Below are 23,486 nucleotides of genomic sequence, written 5' to 3'. Positions count from 1 at the left end.
TAGTCCAGTCTCAGACTGTCCATCACATGCCTGCTGCTCAGGGTCGGGAGGGTTACATTAAAAATGTATTCCGCTACACTTACAAACTCCTTCATGAAAAATAGCATCAGGCACGTAATCCAGTAAAGTCTCACGATATGAAAGTAACGCAATCTGACTGCTTTTGGATTACTTCAAGGCCACTGATATGTGATAAATAATGTCAAGAGAAAACGCAATATGATCGAAAATACTTTTATTTCAAGCTTATTTTAGAAGTTTAAAGCATGTTCAATGTTTGGATTTGTTTTAATAAAGTAACTCAATTTCTTGCTCGTGTGAGTCACGACAGGCGAGAGAGAACCAGAGCGACAATCATGCAGCTGTCTATATTGTGTTAAGTCAAAAGCAGGGCTCCACTGTAGGTCCACTGGCTCACTGCCACATAAGAACTTATTTTCGTTCATCCTGTCATGTGTGTACGTCTGGCCTCCTTTTACAGCGTCAGCATTTTCATCCAAGTTCACTTAAAGTGGGAACTGCAGGTCTTTTCCAGCTTGAGAACTACCAGTTTTTTGTATCCTGATTACGTAACACGGTCACGTTTACCCCGTTACTCCACAAACCTGCTGCTGCCTGACTGGCATTACCCCTGACCTCCACACTTCATCCTGAAGGTAGTGAGTCCACACGATGACTCCACATAGACAATTTTTTAGGCTGAACCTGATCGGGTTACTTGGATGGACTGGGCACTAGACTCTCGCCTAATCCAGGCAGGGTACACTCGGTCTCCACTGTACGTTTCATTACGGTCATTACGATCGTTTCTCACTCAGGTTCGACAAAATCTGCAAGCCCCTTCACTACAGCAGGGTCTCGATCCTGGTCCAGGGACTGACGCGTAAAAAAAAAAAGATCTATTCTTGTATTATTTTAAACCACTAGACTCTTAGGTGCCAGACATTTTTACTTCACAGCTATCAGATAACTGTAACAGCTGCTTCCTGGAAATCATAGTGGTGAGTAATTGTAAAAAAAAACAAAAAAAAACAACAAAACTGTAAGACAGGGTGGAGTTAGCACAAATATATCATCAAGTGGTGAGTTGAGGTGATATTTAATCAAATCAGATCCTCTCTTTCATCTTGAAAACCTAGATTTCACGTAATGTTAGTGGTAAAAAAAAAAAATAACCAGCTGACAGACAGAACCTATAATGAATGTGTGTTCCGTCTCTCGTATTTTTGTCAGTGTCGCACGCGCACCTTCAGGCCACTTTCCTCTGTAATTCTGGCTTTGTACCTTGTATGTCAGTTGCAGACAGGACAGACAGGATATAATCACAGACCCAACTTGGCTGTCTTTCTCCTGTGAGCTCCTATAATACAACACCGTCTCAGTTTTTCCCCTTAGCACGGTCGGTATCAGACTTCCTGACTGGCTGTGGCGCTGCATCAAAACCGAAAACATATCTAAAATCATCATTCTTTATATCATTAACAATGATAGCAAGCAACAGCAGATCCCATACAGTACACCAAACAGCAGTGTGCACAGCGCACCAGCACCCAGCAAACGTTTTGGGTTAAAAAAATAAACAGAAATTAAAGCGACAGAATGCTAACGTTTCGCACCAAGTCTTTAGTTTCACAGGATAAATAAAGCGCGGCTCTCACGTAACGAACAGCGCAGCAGAGACGCTCTAAAGGCAGCAGCGATTCCACCCACAATGCATCACAAAACATGTCACAGGCTTTGCGGAGATCTTTTAAAATGCTAGCCGTTTTGTCGATCCGGTTAATGACGTGAGGCGCACCGTGCTAATGGTGCGCTGTTTATTTGTCTGGTTTGCTTTCACACCCGTCTGTTTACGTTAAAGCGCGGCCACATGAATAGGCTCTCTGTGATCTGCAAAGTGTGTGTCGCGCAGCAGAGACACGTTTTAATGAACGAGATCAAGGCTTCATTTAAAGTCAGGAATATACCGGTTTAGCACTGCGTGTTGGTTAAGAGGCGACCTTGTGCTGGAGGATTTTTAAATTTCTTTCTCTTTACGTCGCTTCACCGACGTCAGCGCAGACGCTTTCGTTTCTCAGGGAAAAAAATATCAAATGGATGAGAACAGATCTGTAGCTTTAGGCGAACCAAATTACCGAGACGCCAGGTAATATCAGCAAGCTCTTGCAAGCATAAAAACTAGATGGATTGTTTTATTTGCTTTGTTATACATTACTCATATTACTACATAAACCACAGAGAGAGAGAGAGAGAGAGAGAGAGAGAGAGAAGCGTTGGAGCTGAAATCGAGTGTTAGCCATTACCAGACCATAATTAATTAACACTCTTCCATTGTTCCATGTGAGTAAGAACGATACCAACCGAATGCTTGGTTAGCCTTGTGTTTTTAACACAGAGCTGCTTCAACGTTAAATAATAGATTCTTGAATAAAACCCTCGGATGTTTGATCCATGCTCCAAAACAACATCTACGCTCCAAAACAACGAGAACAACGCCCATGTGTGTCTCATCAGCTTTTTAAATAAGCTCTAAAGTCGACACGTGATGATCCCACATGATGCTCAGGTTATTCCACTCGTCCCTTTCATACAAAAAACATCAAAAAAGTCTCAGAGACAAACCTGGTTTTACTCCCAAATCAAACACACTCACTCCCACACACACGTACATTCCACTGAAGACACCGTATTGTTAGCCAACAGCGTAACGGAAGGTATGTGTGCCTGTAATAAGTATACGACTAAGGTACAGCTCACGAAAGGAAATGGAGAGGAAAGCTCACAACATGAAAGGGCAGGACACCAGTCGATAGTTCTCAGAGGAACCATTTGTAAAGTAAGGTTCTGTGTCTGCTTTGCCCGGAGCCATCATTATCCCTAATTTGAACGAAATCCATACAAAAAGCAAAAGCGGAAAAAAAACGGCCATGACAGCGGCTCGACTTTCAAACCCATTTTAGCAAAACAACAACAACAGCAAATAAACAGCACGGAAGAGCTGGAAATCACACCTACGCAATGCTCCCTTTACCACCAGTATAGTCGCTACGAGGCTAATAGAGCTAATAAGTAATGTTTATAGCCTCCATTTCCATCACGATTTACACAGTTATGTTTTCATCACAAATTAAATCACCCCAGTAACACCATGTGTACACTAACTGGTCCAGACTTCAAAATAAATTCATTTAATCATATACAAATCAAGTAGGATGGCTACGATGTTAGCGATGTTGACAGCTTTACAGCTGATTTTGTTTTTACATAAATGAGATTAGCCAGGTCTGCTCCTTAAATCCTGCTCTGTTACACATCTTTTCAGTCAGGAACCAGAGATTTGCACGTTCCTGCTGAATAATCTGGATTTAAGCTACTGAAAAGACGATCCCTGGTTCAGTCATTTCGGTTAGTGTGAAAATGGCTGAACGTGGATTAATGTAAATCACAGTCACGCTTTAGCAGAAAGCTTACCTCAGCATGGAGTTCTTTCCATCACTAGCCACACAGCGAACCTTCCGCGTCTGGTAGCCGATCTCCACATCCCACGACCTGGATGCCTCGTGGTGTTGGTGCTGGGATTGATGATGATGGTGGTGGTGGTGGTGTTGAAGGTGGTTTTGTGAGTGGTGATGGAATTGGTAGGTTCGGTTTTGATCAAGTTGATCTATTTGATACTGTTTTCGGTTTTGAAATTGGTCCTGATGAAGCTGGTGTTGGTCCTGATGAACCTGGTGTTGGTCCTCATGAACCTGGTTTTGGTCCTCATGAAGCTGGTGTTGGTTTTCTTGATTCGTTTGTTGGGTTTGATCTTGAAAAAGTTCTTGATCTTGCTGATTTTGATTCTGATCAAGAGGCTGTTGGTGAACTTGATTTTGTGGGCCGTTTTGGTCTTGAAATTGCTGTCGGTGTTGAAGGTGGTTTTGGTCTTTGGGTCGCTGTGGGTAGTTCGGGTTTTGATAATGTTGCCATTGGTTTTGTTGAGCGGTTTGGTGGGCTCGATCTCCATAAACATGTTGATGCGGCTGATTTTGTTCTTGATGATCATGAGATTGGTGGTGTTGATGTGTATCTTGATGCGCATGTTGGTATCCTCCACCTTGAACATGTCTCTTCACCATATTCCTCTCCTTAACAGCAAAATCCAGGGTCGTCCTTCCATTCATCAACACATCTTTCTGCAGTGGAAGTCTACACTCACTCCATGCTCCCACCTTCAGGCTATACAGATTCCTGTCCTCGCCTACCGGACACGGCAACGCGTGTTCACACGGCTGCGTTTCGCTCAGATTCGGGCATCCGGCTCCACCGTACGAGGGGGCCGCTAGAACATGGCGTGTCCGGTGCCTTAATCCGACCCCACACATCCTGCTACAGCGTGACCATGATGAGAAAGCAGACACCACACAGTCCAGAGGGCAAGGGATCAGACACGCCTGTTCCAGAGGCGGCCGAGGAGAGAAGAACTCGCAGATCCGATCGGACACGGACGTCCCATTTAACACACGAACGCAGCGAACAGAACGTCTTTGAATGCCGTGTTGCGCCGTGACGCACTCGGAGGCCAGGGGTCGCGTCCTCAGGTCATTAGAGCTCAGAGCGAGAGAGCAGGAACTCCACTCGGACACGTCCCATTCAAACAGGTCCTGGTGCCACTCGCACACCTTGAAGCAGGGCCTCTGAGTATCAGGCCTGACAGAGTGTTGGCAGTTGGAGTGGTGTGTGTGCCAGCCGTCTGAGTGAACACACCACACACTGCGAGACTGAACACCACTGGAACCACATTCTTCTCCTTTACACCGGCCCCACTGACCTGCACAGACACAAGCAGACAACTATTACTATTCAAAACACACACTTTATAACCTAGTACAAAATTAGTATCATTCATCATGATAAGAACGTGAAATCTTCAGAGTCTTGTGGAGAAAGAAAGCAGTAATTGGTTAAAGATTGTTCATTACTTTGCCTACAAGTGTGCAAACATTTGTTACACCATGACAGGAACATCTGGGAAAAATTTAATGGTACACAATGTCCCCTTTACCCCAAACGTAGTAAATCAGACGTATGAGCTTTTAAGTATTTCTAACTCTTGCTTATTACTCCGCCCCCTTCTTTGATTGACAGCCAGTGAAAGTTCAAGCATTTCTCAAAAACATTTGCGCTGAAGCATGAAGCATTCTCGGCTCATTGACAGAGCGATGAAGGTGAACAGCGCTTCTCGTCATGCTGTCTGTCTACAAAGGTCAGGCCGCTTATCAAGCAAAATGAAAAGATAAAGGTAAAGGCATTAGGGAGGCCGGTCTGAACCGTTCTAATATGTGCGCAGCGCTCAGCAGGTATTAAAGTGCCGTTTTTGTTGGAGTGGATGGTAGTTGACTTGTACGTTCAGCCATCAGGGCTTAATTACGGTCATCTCTCACTCAAGCCACAAGTGCATGGCATTAAAGATGCTAAATGTCAGAGCTGCGCGTATTTACGCCTTCCTGTTCAATCTGCCTGCTCAGGTAAAAAAAAAAAAGCCCAGTGACAAAACTATTACGGGGAATTCGGTTTAAATACACATCTGTAACGCTGACTGCACCTCCGAGGATAAAATAATCAGATTCTTAAGAAGTACACGAGTAGTATCACAGATTAATAACAAGAAGATGAAACTTCCACTACCACCACAGGCCACGATCGCACACACATTCACACACTCTGGACAATTTGGACACGCCAATCAGCCTACAGCACATGTCTTTGGACTGGGGGAGGAAACCGGAGTACCCGGAGGAAACCCCTGAAGCACAGGGAGAGCATGCAAACTCCCACACACAGGGTGGAGGCGGGATTCGAACCCCCAAACCTGCTACCCTCTACAGTCTCCTAAGGCTGAATTAATAGAATAATAGTGAAGCACAAAACTGAAATAAACACAGCTTCAGAAGTCTAAAAACAATCGATTATTGATTTTAAAAAATGTTAAATGATCAACTGTCTAAACCAGGGGTGTCCAGTCTTATCTGGAAACGGCCGGTGTGGTGCAGGTTTTCATTCAAACCAAGCAGAAGCCACACCTGAGTCTCTCTGAGCCAAGATCAACTGATTAAACAGGTGGAATCAGGTGTGACTTCTGCTTGGTTGGAATGAAAACCTGCACCAAACAGGGTCATAAAGCTAAAATAATCCATGATATCTCTATAAAACTAAAATAATCCATAATATCTCTATAAAGCTAAAATAATCCATGATATCTGTATAAAACTAAAATAATCCATGATATCTCTATGAAACTAAAATAATCCATAATATCTCTATAAAGCTAAAATAATCCATGATATTTCTATAAAACTAAAATAATCCATGATATTTCTATAAAACTAAAATAATCCATGATATTTCTATAAAACTAAAATAATCCATGATATTTCTATAAAGCTAAAATAATCCATGATATCTCTATAAAGTTAAAATAATCCATGATATTCTATAAAGCTAAAATAATCCATGATATTTCTATAAAGCTAAAATAATCCATGATATCTCTATAAAGCTAAAATAATCCATGATATCTCTATGAAACTAAAATAATCCATAATATCTCTATAAAGCTAAAATAATCCATGATATTTCTATAAAACTAAAATAATCCATGATATTTCTATAAAACTAAAATAATCCATAATATCTCTATAAAGCTAAAATAATCCATGATATTTCTATAAAGCTAAAATAATCCATGATATCTCTATAAAGCTAAAATAATCCATGATATCTCTATGAAACTAAAATAATCCATAATATCTCTATAAAGCTAAAATAATCCATGATATTTCTATAAAACTAAAATAATCCATGATATTTCTATAAAACTAAAATAATCCATGATATTTCTATAAAACTAAAATAATCCATGATATTTCTATAAAGCTAAAATAATCCATGATATCTCTATAAAGTTAAAATAATCCATGATATTCTATAAAGCTAAAATAATCCATGATATTTCTATAAAGCTAAAATAATCCATGATATCTCTATAAAGCTAAAATAATCCATGATATCTCTATAAAACTAAAATAATCCATGATATTTCTATAAAGTTAAAATAATCCATGATATCTCTATAAAGCTAAAATAATCCATGATATCTCTATAAAGTTAAAATAATCCATGATATTTCTATAAAGCTAAAATAATCCATGATATCTCTATAAAGCTAAAATAATCCATGATATTTCTATAAAGTTAAAATAATCCATGATATTTCTATAAAGCTAAAATAATCAACTACAGCTCAAATGAGATCAAATAATTGACTTTGCAATATTAAAATAATCAATAATTCAATAATAATTCAAAAATAATCCATGATATCTGTATAAAACTAAAATAATCCATGATATTTCTATAAAACTAAAATAATCCATGATATCTCTATAAAGTTAAAATAATCCATGATATCTCTATAAAGTTAAAATAATCCATGATATCTGTATAAAACTAAAATAATCCATAATATCTCTATAAAGCTAAAATAATCCATGATATTTCTATAAAGTTAAAATAATCCATGATATTTCTATAAAGCTAAAATAATCAACTACAGCTCAAATAAGATCAAATAATTGACTTTGCAATATTAAAATAATCAATAATTCACTTTTTTTTTTTTTTTTTTTTAAAAAAGCTCCAACGAGCAAAAAAGAATGTAACAGGTTCGAATTTCTGCCTGCAGTGTGTTAAAGGTGTACACTTTAAACCTTAAGCACTCTTAATATTTAACATTTGCCACCTGATAAAGTGAACACCTGAACAGAACGAGCGGATCGAGAAGGAAAATAAAGATGGATGGCTGCACTAGCGAATGAACATTATTTATCATGCACATATGGAACGTTTAATTTGGAACATCTTGCTGAGAAATAAATCGAAGCCTTTTCTGTACTAACATAAATACGAGCGGCTCATCCATAAGTAATTCTCCTCACAGAGACACCGGTGCAGCTGTTAATCAGTACTGACAGCGATATGAACCACATCTGTGTGTTTCTCAGGGGGCATTCAGCTTCAACACACACACACACACACACACACACACACACACACACACACACACCTGTATAATTCACTTTACTGAGCTCGCTGTAAACCAGGAGAATTATGAAGAGCCGCTAAAACACCTGGAATGAATAAAAACACCTGGACTACATCCGTCATCTCTGTATTTTTACTGATTGAAAATAAAACTCTGGAGTTCTGCAGAGTTTCTCTTCAAAATCAAAACACGAGATGATACAGATTTCTCCAAAACTATCGGAACGGCAACGGACGCTATGGAAACACCCGTCTCAGACACTTTAATAAGTAAAAATAACTCTGGCAACATTTTCCATACATTGTACAATTACCATATAATCTTATAATCTATAATAAGCTTCATAAACTGATTAAAAACCTCAAGTCAAGCGCAGTGCACAGCACAGTGGAGGAACTTGTAAGAAGACCTAATCTAGAAGAAAAGTAAAGCCTTAATCTACACTTGGGTCTGAATTTTTAATACAGCGCGCCTTAATAATCCACTTATGCTGCTAAACCCCAGATTTGACCTACACACTCAGAAGCTTTAACACTGAATATTTTCAGTCAATTCTAGCTCTTGCCACTAATCTCCATTTATTCATTTCATTTACAGTGAATCAGGACACACTACACGTCAACAGACAACGACAACATGGCAGCGATTTCCCACCATAAAGAAAACACATTCAGAGCTGTGAGAGGGGGGAGAGGGAGAGAGAGAGAGAGGGGGAGAGGGAGAGAGAGAGGAAGAAAGGGAGAGAGAGAGAGAGAGAGGGGGAGAGGGAGAGAGAGAGGAAGAAAAGGAGAGGGGAGAGGGGGAGAGAGAGAGGGAGAGAGAGAGAGCGAGACAGAGACAGAGAGGGAGAGAGGGAGAGAGAGAGGAAGAGGGAGAGAGAGAGGGAGAGAGAGAGGGAAAGAGAGAGGGGGAGAGAGAGGGGGGAGAGGGAGAGAGAGAGGAAGAAAGGGAGAGAGAGAGGGGGGGGAGAGAGAGAGAGGGGAGAGGGAGAGAGAGAGAGAAAGGGAGAGGGGAGAGGGGGAGAGAGAGAGGGGGAGAGAGAGAGAGGGGAGAGGGAGAGAGAGAGAGAGAAAGGGAGAGGGGAGAGGGAGAGAGAGAGGGAGAGAGAGAGAGCGAGACAGAGACAGAGAGGGAGAGAGGGGGAGAGAGAGAGGGAGAGAGGGAAAGAGAGAGGGAGAGAGAGAGAGACAGAGAGGGAGAGTGAGAGGGAGAGGGAGAGAGGGAGAGAGAGGGAGAAAGGGAGAGGGAGAGAGAGAGAGGGAGAGACAGAGAGGGAGAGTGAGAGGGAGAGGGAGAGAGGGAGAGAGAGAGGGAGAAAGGGAGAGGGAGAGAGAGAGAGGGAGAGACAGAGAGGGAGAGGGAGAGAGGGAGAAAGGGAGAGGGAGAGAGAGAGAGGGAGAGAGACAGAGAGAGAGGGAGAGAGAGAGGGAGAAAGGGAGAGGGAGAGAAAGAGAGGGAGAGAGGGAGAGAGACAGAGAGACAGAGAGAGGGGGGGGAGAGAGAGAGGGAGAGAGGGAGAGAGAGAGAGGGAGAGAGAGAGGGAGAAAGGGAGAGGGAGAGAGAGAGAGGGAGAGAGACAGAGAGACAGAGAGAGAGAGAGGAGAAGAAGAAGAAGAAGAAAATCAGCCCAACATGCTCAGCCGAGCTCAAAAGCCTCCCTGGGAGTAAACTGCGTCTCCTCTGTAGAGTAAAAAGGCTCTTGACATGAAAATCCACAGAGCTGAAGGCTAATTGGACAGCGGGCCTGGTGCTCGCGCTGTTGTTTTTTTTTTTCCCATCTGGCTGAAAGAAAAATCAGAGGCTGAGCGCTTCAGACACGTCCACAAAGCTCCAACAGACGCTGATCTAAACGGGACCGAGAGCAGAAGCTCTTTAACACTTTCAGCTCAGACCCTTTCTGCAAATTCACACCAGAGAAATATTCAGTTCAATTTGATCTGTCCGGCGCCTTTAACAAAGGACAAAGCAGCTTTACAGAAATCCGGATGTAGAGTTCGATCGCTAACGAACAATACGGAGGTGATAGCGGCATGGAAAAAGAAAAAAAAAATAACCCTGAGATAACAAAGACAAGAGGATGAAACCTTGAGAGGAACCAGACTTGAAAGGAAGACAATTCTCTTCTCTTCACTCTCTTCTAATCTCTTATCAAACACGCTTTCCAAATATATGAAGCGATTCTCAAAAATCCGTCCAATGTAGCAAGAGCCGAATAAAGTGTGTGTGTGTGTTGGGGGGGGGGGGGGGGGGGGGGGGGGAGGGGGTCAGAAATAGTTGCGTTTTGTGCCAGTAATATACTTTACGTCTCTAAAACAATGTGGGAATGTTTCACTTTAGGTTATTTACAGTTTGTAGTCAGATTCTGGCTGACAAAATGGCCGCCACGCTCCTGCTCCATGACATCATCATCAAAACAGAGAAGAGCGCTTCTTTCTCTACACGGTACAGGCGACAGACTTTAAAATGTTTAAACATGCGAATAAAAAGACTTTAATAGCAAGAAAGCGATACGGCAGAACAGAAGCGAGCGAACGACTCGGGGATTATTTTCACACTGACGTGAAGAGAGGACGACGAGGCTTCGTGTTTACACGCCGCCAGTGAATTTGACCTCGGGCGATGAGACGCATTTCCTGTAGTTCTTATTCTCTACAGTTTGTCCGCCATGTTGTTTTTCCATCAGTCGATTAGAGGGTATAACCGTAGGGGTAGGCGTGGTGGTGTTCAGCGGAAATGGAACGAAATCCGGAATGTGATGCGTCTCCTTTTTCACAAGAATTTAAAAACGCCGACGTATACGATGTTTCCTCACGTGTAAGTCACGTCGGATAAAAGCGTCCGCTAAATGATTAAACGTACAAATAAATGATTTAGAATGAACAGATAACACGTCCTAAATGGATATGTATACAGATAAGAAAAATAGGAGGAGTCTTCAGGGGTTTGTTTGATGTTTTTTTAAGAACACTTGCCAGCTTTAGAGACTTTTTAGGGAAAAAAAAAAAGTTGCGTGAGTGTGAGGTTTTTATTTTAATGTTGGGCTCTAAAGATCAGCACGATGAAGCTCATGGCTTGCCAAGAAAACTTTCTTCTTTTTTTTACTTCCAGTACAGACCACACCCACTTCTGGTTTAATTCCAAATAAAAAACAGATGCGAATCATTTTTTGCACTAAATACATACAGACAATGCACTGCGTTACACTCCTAATAGATACCATATCATCATCATCATCATCATCATCATCATCATCATCATCATCTCACCCGAACGCTACCAATCAGTTACCGTTCATTCAGGAGCTTTATCCTGAATGAGTCGTGGAAGATCCGGAGCCTATCCCAGGAACACTGGACGTGAAGTGGGAATACGTCCTGGATGAAAGGGACGCCAGTTCATCACAGTGCACCATGCACACGTTCACAACTAGAGGCAATTCACCATAGCACCATTGCAGTACTGAGATCTTTTCAGGACGAAACAGACAGGAAATCAATCTCTGGAGCTGTGTAGCAGAGTACCAGGGAATCCCACAATGCACTGCAGTAGGCTAGTGTCCACATGTTGTAGCACAGAGGGTCGGAATATCAACAACGCAGTTTCATCTTACAGAACAAGCGGTAATAATTTATTGAATATACGCGTACTGTATGCGTATGAATGTTGGGAACGCGCTGCTCGGTGTCTAGGAGTCGTGTCCCTTTATGAGCAGTTTATGACATGCCGGGTTCGTCTCCACCGTGTTTATTCTAACACTTAGCAGTAATAGCTGATCCAGAATATCGCTTTAGCCCTTTTTCCTCGCTCGTTATCGCACTCGGAGCTCTTCCCGCGCCTCTACTCGTCGTTTTTTTATCGAGTGGCTGTGTTGTGCGAGACACAGCTTCCAGGTTTAGATTGGATCCGTTCACCTCTTGGCCCTTGTTAGAGCAGTCGCAGTAAAAGACCTGTTGCTTATTGCACACTTTTACGGCGTCTCGGTGCCAGGGAGAGCTCTTAAAGCGTGACATAAAACCGCAGCTTCACTCAGAGCTCGTAAAGAGTGCGTCCTCCATGTTTAGAGCACAGGCTGGAGCCAAAGCCGGGGAACTGAGACGCAGAGAGCTCACTGATGTTGAACTCATGATCACCGCCATTATGACTCAACGCTCTCCATTAGCTTGTGGATAGACGATGTTTATGGAGATTTTTATCCTGTTTACACGATTAGAAGCTTTATCGTTTGGAGCCGTACACTATACGTCAACAACAACAAAAAAAAGGATTTTAAAAAGAATACGTTGTTAAATAAGGAGCATCTATAATAATAATAATAATAATAATAATAATAATAATAATTTCGCGTAAGACGAACGCATCTCAGGATGGACGTCTAGTCATTCTTTTTTTTATGTCAAATTTTCTTTTACAACTTTACTTACGACTCACAGAATATTGGGTGAAATGATTTGGTTTCCTGTTTAAGCTGAGTATTATATTAAAGTGCACCTATCATGGTTTTTCAGATATTCCCTTTCATGTAGTGTGTTATATACGTAGCTGTTTGTGAACGTAAAAACTCTATGTTAGCGCAGGACTAACGGAGTTACTGACTCTGAAAAAAAGGAATCGATTCTGAACAGCTGAATCGAGTCGTTAGTGATTCCAGACTTTATTTCCTGTACTAACCGACGTAGGTTCGTAACAAAAAGCCCCGCCTCTGGTCTTCATCGGCTGCTCGCTGATAGGCGGAGCTGAAACTCGTTACGGTAGTGGGCGTTTCCTGTTTGAAACACGCTGACAGCGGTAGACCCATCACGACACACTGGGACGTCTGACCGATCAGAGCAGAGTATGCTCTCTGAAAGGAGGAGTTTAGAACGAATCATTGAACGAGTCGTTTGTGACACCGGGGGAAAAAGTAACGCTGCGGTTTAAATTATAAGCACGTTAAAGTGTTTTTGTCCTAGGATGCATATAAAACTATAATAGTTGTGCTTTAATACATAACGAATAAACCGCCGTGTGTGGTGCTGTTATAGTGAAATAATCACGGACATGCTGGTGTGAAGGCGTGGAGTTACTCTCGCCACTCCGAAGCTGATTAACGGCACGTTCCCGACTGTGTCATTCCTCTTATGGCACGGCAATTTATTAAAAATCAGCCATGTTACAACAACTGGATAAAAAAAAAAAAAACGAAAAAAAAAACAGTGACGACTGTAAGAAAACTGCACACGTTATCATTGTCCAGTTTGAACTTTATTTTCAGGTCTTTTGACATTTAAAACAAAAACAAAAATTTGATCACAACTGAATTGATTTAAGCAAAACCACCAACTATGTGGAGCTTTTAACTTCACAGCGAGACAGAGAGATGTTTTCAACCACCTAGCTCCTAAAGTGTGTTACAGGATCTCTCGCTGTCTGTCTGTATGGATTTTTAAATTTAATCTCGTGGATTTTTACTGAGAAATGCACATTATTCACCTTCTCACGGTCTCTGACATCAGAGAAGAACCATAAAAACAGAGACAAAAATCAGACTGGTGCATGATGATTATCTGTCTGTCTCTCGGTCTTTCTGTATGTCAGTCTATTCGTCTCCTGGTCTACTTATCCAGGAGAACAGGACTGATATAAACATACACACACACACACACACACACTCGCTCTCGCTCTCTTCTCCAGCAGAGATCATGATTATTGACCCAGTCGTCTCTGTCTGTCTCTCAGAGTTAAACAGAGCAGACGGCCTGATAGTCTGAGTTTAGCGTAGCGTAGCTGCTTTTAACCTGTTAGACCCTGTAACATACGTTAACACACCTTACACCTGACACACACATCTCTCACACGGTCTGTCAGAGGCATCAGCAGTGTGAGCGTGAACGTCTGAGAAGATTCCAGCGCTACTGGACTGAAACTCCGGCCTCGTACACATGGGTAAGGATGTTTTATAGCTGGGTTTTCATGCAGAATACAACATCTTCGTCCACACAAGGGATATTTTCACCCCTGACCATCACACCTATGTGTGCTTCTTCTCCAAAAGCTGGACGTTGTGTAGAACAGTTTTACTCTATACAGTACGCACAGAGACCTGCTCCAGCATCTGCAGGTGAGGTCGTACTTTACAGAGTCTTTGCTCTGGTGATTATGAGATCCAGCTGGTATACTTTCATGGCTCAAATCCCCGGCCTCCGAGGCGGGATGGTCAAGCATTGAGGTATGCTCCAACCCTACACACTGAACTGATAAATCTGATCAAGATGATTCCTGGTAAAGCACGTGCTGATTCCTGAAGCTCTTTGAACTGTCTGAGGATTTCACGTATCATTTCAGAGGCGGAACTTTTCACGGTTTTCTCTGGGAGTGTAAATACACACAGCAGACTTCATCACACATGACCGAGCGCGAGATCGACGGCTGAGAGTGTGCGTGAGAGAGAGACAGAAAGTGAGACGGATTTAGGCTTTACTCAGGCATGAAGTGATGCACGACAGCAGCTGAAACGGGCCGTGGAGATGATCTCTCTCTCTCTCTCTCTCTCTCTCTCTGTAACTGACTAAACAAATAAAATCGTGTCTAGTTAATTTAGAACAAAGCAAAATGAAAGTAAATAAACAAACAATAATAAATAGTCATGTCTAATTAGTTTTTTTTTTTATTAAAACAGTGTTTATAATAAACAATTAAACTGTATTAAAATGTGAAACAGATGTACACTCCATGTTTTTCATGAAATCTTGTTATGTTCTTGTATATAAATGACAAAAATATCTACTTCACACCTTTTTCATTTTTAAAAAAATATATATTTGATGCTCAAAGATCAATTTTAAACAAAGATGAAGAGGATATCTACTCGTCATTTACCATATTCTACGCCCAGAGATCATCCATCCATCCATCCATCCATCTTCTACCGCTTACTCCTTTTCAGGGTCACGGTGAACCTGGAGTCTATCCCAGGGAGAATGGGGCACAAGGCGGGGTACACCCTGGACAGGGTGCCAATCCATCGCAGGGCATAATCACATACACACTCACACACCCATTCATACACTACGGACACTTTAGACATGCCAATCAGCCTACCATGCATGTCTTTGGACTGGGGGAGGAAACCGGAGTACCCGGAGGAAACCCCCACAGCACGGGGAGAACATGCAAACTCCGCACGCACAGGGCCACGGTGGGAATCAAACCCTGGAGGTGTGAGGCGAACGTGCTAACCACGAAGCCACCGTGCGCCCGCCCAGAGATCATGTTAAATAAATATGTAAATGTTTTGTTTATTTGTTTGTTTGTTTGTTTGTGTGTGAAATCCATGCATCTATTTTCTAAATGTTCTATAAAATAATGAAATAATGCGCATTATTGTTGTTCATTTTTAGAGATTTCCAGCAGTGGGGAAAAGGAACCATGCTGAAAGTCTGATTTCATCATGGGCTTTAAATAGCGCTTCGGTTGACGGTTCCTAAATTCCTCAGCAAAGAAAGAGAGAGAGAGCGAGAGAGAGAGAGAGAGTTTTGAAGGTAGAATACATTTTAATTCAACTGCTGCAATTTCTTTTTTCTATAGGATAAGTGACAAGAGACTGCAGGAACAGTACAATGGATATAAACGTCATATCATCTCTCTATGAATTTTGCATTAATGGGTGCTCTCTGGAAAGCCTCGCTCACTGTTGTTGTTGTTGTTGTTGTTGTTGTTGTTGTTGTTCCCTCCATTTATAATGAACACTGGTGATGTAGTGTGTGTGAAGAACTCGGAAGCGACAGAATGGATTATAATTGGAAGGTTAAGAGTGTTATTGCGTTTAAGTGAAGCAACAATGGTGTAATTTATAGCTAGTTTGTCAGCTCAATGGCCACTAACCTGAAAAAGGTCTCACGCCTGCTGAGGTGGGGTCATGACCGCATTTGACCGTTTGGGAAATTATGACACTAGGTCACTTATTAAAGCCTGGTGATCATTTATACAATGGAGAACAAGACTGTTTGGGTTTTTTTCCCCCTACATATTTTTAGGAAGCTGGGGTCAGAGTGCAGGGTCAGCCATGACAGGGTTGAGAGCCTTGCTCAAGGGCCCAACAGTGGCAGCTTGGCAGGGCCAGGGCGTGAACCCCCGACCTTCTGATCTGTAACGCAGAACCTTGAGCATTGAGCGGAATCATACATTAAATCATTTATTTGCTTTTATACATTTTTTTTTTTTTGGAAGAAGCAAAAATATTTGCACCCTTCAGTCTTGATGTGTTTCCGTTACGTGACAGATTTTACAGATCAGATTTGTGTAAATATGCATTATACCTCATTATATCTCATTAAACCTCATTATACCTCGTTAGCACCACTATCCCTGACAGTCTACTTTTGTTACAGTGTTAGAATTCACAACCCAGCATTATTAACATTATTATGCCGGTAAAGCATGTCCACTGGAATGTAACGCCAATTAATAATTAACAAAAAACAAACAAACAATGGGTTCAAAATCAAAACAGCAGATTTAATGTGTGATACAATAGATTATATCCCACTCACACATGTCTCATGGCTGCATAAAGTAACCGTCGGCGCACGGTGTAAAAAAATAAAATAATGCGCTGGATCAAGTGCTATTTTATGTGCTGTTGAACAACGAGTGTGGACGCCATTTTGTTAAATTAAACCAATTAAAAACTAGGACTGCTGTATACACGCAGCAACGTATTGTCACTATACGAGACTCCTATTAGATTTATTTCAATGCTCACCACATTCTCAGTCATATACAGCATCATTATATTAGTATTTCGCTGTTTGATTTTTATATTGTCTCTCACAACAACATATAGCATCGTGTTATGTTTGAAAGCACTAAAACCCTGTCTAGGACGATTCTACTCAAGAAAACTCTAGCAGCCTCGGAGACGTGAACTACACATTGGTGAATTTAATTATCTGAAAGTTGAGCTGGGAAGATTGACTTAAGCAGCTTGGCTTTCGCTGCGTACATATTGACATGTCGGATTCTAGGAGTTGAAGGTGTTTAGCTTTCATGTGACCTTTATCGGATTAAGATTTTTTTTACAATATATCTTGCTGAGCAGTAATTAACGTATTATCTAACGGCTAACAACGTCTGAGTAGATCACAAACCTGCTCCGTTTCCCTTTCTACTGCTTCTTCTTCTAAATGCATTATCCCATTCCAAGTATTACATTTTTCATGTTGACCCAGACTTGTTACGACATCTTCTCTCATTTGGCCTACATTGTTCACTTGTACTTTAATTTGCTTCACATAGCGAAAGGCATTTGATTCGGTGCGGGCTCATCCTGACCGCTTCCCCAATTACATAATAGACAGATGAAAGACAGACATTTGTCTTTAAAAACACATTTGCTCTCCACATGGCTCCAGAAATAACATTTAAACGAGTCAGCTTGATCTCCGTCTCTTTCAGAACGTCTGCATGGTAATTAGCAGGAGCTGCGGAAAGCGCTGGTCAGAGACAGCTTTGAAATGGAAAGTGTGGGATCACTGCTGATCTTTAACAAGGAGAAGACTGACAGACTCTTTGGTGCTTGTTGGACGCTAATGGAACCAATTATGATGCTATGTTCAGGTCATGAGGACGATTAAAAGAAGATGCTGTGCTACGCTTCACTTCAGAAGAGCCGAAAGAAGCAGATTGAAGTCTGAGACACATCACAGATATACATTTTAATCCGAGGAATAAAAGCTCTTATTTCAGACATCTCTGCAGAGGGAATACGAGCACCGTGTGTGAGAAAACATCGAGTAGCATGGTCTCACCGTGGCACTTGTAAGTTGTAAAGTTATGAAGAGTTAGGATTTACAAAGCTGACCTAGTACACATTAGCATAAGCACTAGTACAGATAAACACCACCACGGCTAACTTGAGCACAGGGATAAACTAGCATATGTAACATTAGCACTGGTAAACATTAGCACAGGTGATCACCAGCCCAAGTAAATACCAGGACAGATAAACACTAGCACAGGTTAATGCCATCACAAGGGAATAATAGCACAGGTAACTAGCAATACACAGAACACTAGTATAGCTAAACACAGCACAGGGTATAAATCTATATCCTATCAAACACAAGCACAAGTAACTACTTTCAAATGTAATACCTGCAAAGGTAACAAAACAACTAATCACCTGCACATGGAACAGTAGCACAACTAAACACCTGCACAGGTAACAATAGCACAGGTAACATCAGCACAATTAAACCCCTGCACAGGTTAAAAATAGCACAGGTAACATCAGCACGACTAAACCCCTGCACAGGTAAAAAAAAAAAAAGTTAAATTAAAAAAAAATAAATAGCACAGTTAACACCAGCACAAATAAACAACTGCACAGGTAACAGTATCATAACTAACAGTAGCACAGGTAACAGTATTACAACTATACACCTGCACAGGTAACAGTATCATAACTAACAGTAGCACAGGTAACAGTATTACAACTATACACCTGCACAGGTAACAGTATCACAACTATACACCTGCACAGGTAACAGTATCACAACTAACAGTAGCACAGGTAACAGTATTACAACTATACACCTGCACAGGTAACAGTATCACAACTATACACCTGCACAGGTAACAGTAGCACAGGTAACAGTATTACAACTATACACCTGCACAGGTAACAGTATCACAACTATACACCTGCACAGGTAACAGTATCATAACTAACAGTAGCACAGGTAACAGTATTACAACTATACACCTGCACAGGTAACAGTATCACAACTATACACCTGCACAGGTAACAGTATCATAACTAACAGTAGCACAGGTAACAGTATTACAACTATACACCTGCACAGGTAACAGTATCACAACTATACACCTGCACAGGTAACAGTATCACAACTAACAGTAGCACAGGTAACGGTATTACAACTATACACCTGCACAGGTAACAGTATCACAACTATACACCTGCACAGGTAACAGTAGCACAGGTAACAGTATTACAACTATACACCTGCACAGGTAACAGTATTACAACTATACACCTGCACAGGTAACAGTATCATAACTAACAGTAGCACAGGTAACAGTATTACAACTATACACCTGCACAGGTAACAGTATCATAACTAACAGTAGCACAGGTAACAGTATTACAACTATACACCTGCACAGGTAACAGTATTACAACTATACACCTGCACAGGTAACAGTATCATAACTAACAGTAGCACAGGTAACAGTATTACAACTATACACCTGCACAGGTAACAGTATCATAACTAACAGTAGCACAGGTAACAGTATTACAACTATACACCTGCACAGGTAACAGTATCACAACTATACATCTGCACAGGTAACAGTAGCACAGGTAACAGTATTACAACTATACACCTGCACAGGTAACAGTAGCACAGGTAACAGTATTACAACTATACACCTGCACATGTAACAGTAGCACAGGTAACTAGCAATACATGGAACACTAGTACAGCTAAACACAGCACAGGATATAAATCTATATCCTGTAAAACACAAGTACAAGTAAGTACAGGCAAATATAATACCTGCAAAGGTAACAGAACAACTAAACACCTGCACAGGTAACAGTATCACAGTTAACACCAGCACAACTAAACACCAGCACAGGTAACAGTAGCACAACTGAACACCAGCACAGGTAACAGTAGAACAACTGAACACCAGCACAGATAACAGGACAACTAAACACCAGCACAGGTAACAGAAGGACAACTAAACACCAGCACAGGTAACAGTAGCACAGGTAACATCAGTAAGACTAAACACCTGCATAGGTAACATAGGTAACACCAGCCCAACTAAACCCCTGCACAGGTAAAATAAAAATAGCACAGGTAACATCAGCACGAATAAACACCTGCACAGGTAAAATATAAATAGCACAGTTATACAAAGAACAGGTTAACACCAGCACCAGTCATAAGAAAACAATAGTGCAGGTAAACTCTAGCACAGGTTAAGTGCCAGAATACAGATTCAGGTATACACCAGCACAGGTAAATAGATGAGATGTTAATATTCTTTTCTAACCTCAGCTAAACATCAAAGCCCGTCAGGTTCCCTTATTAGATGTTGAACTCATCTACTGTAATCCATGATCAGGATTTTTGACAGGACACAGAGAAACCTGAGAGCTAGCACACGACCAGTCTGTGGGTGTATTTTGATACGGAGCTTCCCGGCTCAGAGCCTAATTAATGATGTTATAACAGTGCTGCTCATTCACCCGCGGCTTGTGGGAATCTGGTGGTCACTTCAGACAGAAGTGCTCATTTGTATTCGGACAAAGCCGAGACTGAAGGTCCTTCAGCTCCTGTGGGAGTTTCAGACCTCCAACGGTATAAAAAGGCGACTCAGCTGGCTCTCACATGACACGCGCTGAATGTTTAGCAGCATTTTACATTCTCTCCTCAAACCAACCGTGAACTATATTACAGATTTCCAGCTAAATCTCTCAGGCGTGTTATGACTCCGCTTTATTACCTGAACGTCCATATTTGTTCTAGTTTGTCTTATTCCTGTATCTTACATTATTTATTTATTTATCTGGTAAACGAGGGCTCGGCAAATGAAATGAAACGCAGAGTGTTCTGCCACAGAGGAACGCAAAAATGATTTGCCGCAGACATGATGGTTTGATCTGCTCGACATGATGAGAGTGTGATAGCACTCAGTCAGACGCAGTGCTCCTGCCAGATGGTCACGTCTCAGCCAGGATGGAAATGAAATCACGGCAATGCAGTGGTGACAAAATTAACTTTCACACGCGTACCTAAAGCAAGTGAATTAATAATACTTCAGGAAATGTGTAGAGATGACGATGAAGGAAAGAAAGAGAAGTTGTGGCTTAACACTCATACAGGTAAATATGAGCAAAGGTAAATAACTGCACAGGTAAACAGTAACAATGCTAAACACCTGCACAGGTAAACAGTAACAATGCTAAACACCTGCACAGGTAAACATTAAAAATGCTAAACACCTGCACAGGTAAACACTAACAATGCTAAACACCTGCACAGGTAAACATTAACACAGCTAAACACCTGCACAGGTAAACATTAACAATGTTAAACACCTGCACTAGTAAACACTAACAATGCTAAACACCTGCACAGGTAAACACTAACAATGCTAAACACCTGCACAGGTAAACATGAACAATGCTAAACACCTGCACAAGTAAACATTAACAATGCTAAACACCTGCACAGGTAAACACTAACAATGCTAAACACCTGCACAGGTAAACATGAACAATGCTAAACACCTGCACAGGTAAACATGAACAATGCTAAACACCTGCACAGGTAAACATTAACAATGCTAAACACCTGCACAGGTAAACACTAACAATGCTAAACACCTGCACAGGTAAACATTAACAATGCTAAACACCTGCACAGGTAAACACTAACAATGCTAAACACCTGCACAGGTAAACATTAACACAGCTAAACACCTGCACAGGTAAACACTAACAATGCTAAACACCTGCACAGGTAAACACTAACAATGCAAAAACACCTGCACAGGTAAACACTAACAATGCTAAACACCTGCACAGGTAAACACTAACAATGCTAAACACCTGCACAGGTAAACACTAACAATGCTAAACACCTGCACAGGTAAACATTAACAATGCTAAACACCTGCACAGGTAAACACTAACAATGCTAAACACCTGCACAGGTAAACACTAACAATGCTAAACACCTGCACAGGTAAACATTTACAGAGCTAAATATCCTCACAGACGAACACTAACACAGTGTTTGTTTTCTACAGTGGAGGATTTATCCTAGCGTTTACTCTGCTTCTCTTTCTCCTGGATCAGACTGGCGTGTATTAATTGCGATCATCTCTGAAGTAATTATTGACATTTCAGACATGATGTTAATGACCTCCAAATACAGAACAGCTAACTGATGAGCTCTGATGAGGAACAGGCCTGAACACACCTCAGAAACACACAGCAACACACAGCGCTGCCCGGTATTATATCTGTTTAACATAACAACACTGATCACTTCATTTATCTGATTCAGTCAGTCTCTCTCTCTCTCTCTCTCTCTCTCTCTCTCTCTGGTTCACGATTATTAGCATGACGTAGCATAAACGTAAGGTAAATATAGCACAGTGTGAATGAACTGTTACACACAGTGACCGGAATTCATTCACCTGACCTTTTTTTTCCATCACTGAACATCCACATAAGTTTGAGTTCTCAGTTCTCCGACATTTTCAGGACAGAGGAATTTCTTGTGATGTCTCAGTAAAATGACAAGCTCTCCCCCCCCTCTCCCCCCCCTTCACCTTTTAAGACAAAGCCTGTGAAGTCTCTCATTCAGCTTTCTGTATTTTTCCGCTCAGGTAAACAGGGGAGTTTTTACTTTCTGTCCAGAGGAACATTTCACTTTAATCAACATGGAGGCAGACGTTCTCACTCACGCATTGCACACCGATGCGAGTCCAATTATATCATTTCCAAAATCCTTACTGACGTGTCAAGCATGCTTTATTAATGACCTCCAAACAGAGAGCAGCCAATCAATAAATCCTCTTTACAGATCTGTAAAGAGGATTTATCTGTCCATCATCCTTCTCCTTTTCTCTTAATTCAGTTTCATTTCATTCAGTTCAGTGTAGCTTTATGGCAGTGACTGTGTCAATTACACCACACTACCACATATTCAAGTACAAACAACTAGATTCGCATTCTCCAGAGGAAAGAATTATTACATAGAAACAATAACACAAGCAATTCGTTTTAAGGTCATACAAGGTCACTGTATATTTCTGTGGCCTACTAACTAGGTTCGAGACGCTCGTGAAGGGATCTCTCTCAACTCAAAAGGACACGCTATTGTTTAAAGGATTTGTTCATAAAGAGAATGATTTGATCACAAATCAGCAGAAAATTTGAACATCTGCGATTGTTAATTTTCTACAATCGTTTTCGTCCGTGTTTAAGAAGGGTGCCAATAATTCTGGAGGACACTGGGTATTTACATCCACTTACACTATAGCTGCATGAGATCAGCTCTGAGAAGCAACGCCTGAGCCCATATATGGAAACCTGAGATGTTCATGTGGGCGTGGTTTAAAACAAAGGATGGGGGGAAGTGGGCGTGTCTGAGTCCATATATGGAAATGATAGCAGCTCCGAATGTGTGACTTTAAGACTATAAATTGGAAATGTGGGTGTGGCATTGAGCCCATATATGGAAATCTGAGACCATAGATAGGGAAGTGGGCGTGTCTTCGAATCCGCATAAGATCAGCTCTGAGTGGGTGGACTTTTAAGACCATAGCGAGAGAAGCTAAACACACCCACATTTCCTGTCTCTCTCTCTTTGTCTGTTTC

At 41.4% G+C, this 23,486-nt stretch overlaps 1 protein-coding gene across 1 annotated transcript in view; it reads right to left on the bottom strand.

The window, feature by feature from the left end:
• thsd7ba (thrombospondin, type I, domain containing 7Ba) overlaps nt 1-23,486 on the bottom strand; it is a 154,395-nt gene that overhangs the window by 106,756 nt on the left and 24,153 nt on the right. Inside the window, exon 6 of the mRNA XM_053627859.1 lies at nt 3,472-4,810. Within this exon, the coding sequence (XP_053483834.1) occupies nt 3,472-4,810 (1,339 nt within the window). The remainder of the gene's footprint in view (nt 1-3,471; nt 4,811-23,486) is intronic.

Source organism: Ictalurus furcatus, chromosome 6 (genome assembly GCF_023375685.1).
Source record: "Ictalurus furcatus strain D&B chromosome 6, Billie_1.0, whole genome shotgun sequence".
NCBI lineage: Eukaryota > Metazoa > Chordata > Actinopteri > Siluriformes > Ictaluridae > Ictalurus > Ictalurus furcatus.
This window is presented reverse-complemented; position numbering and strand designations above follow the sequence as displayed.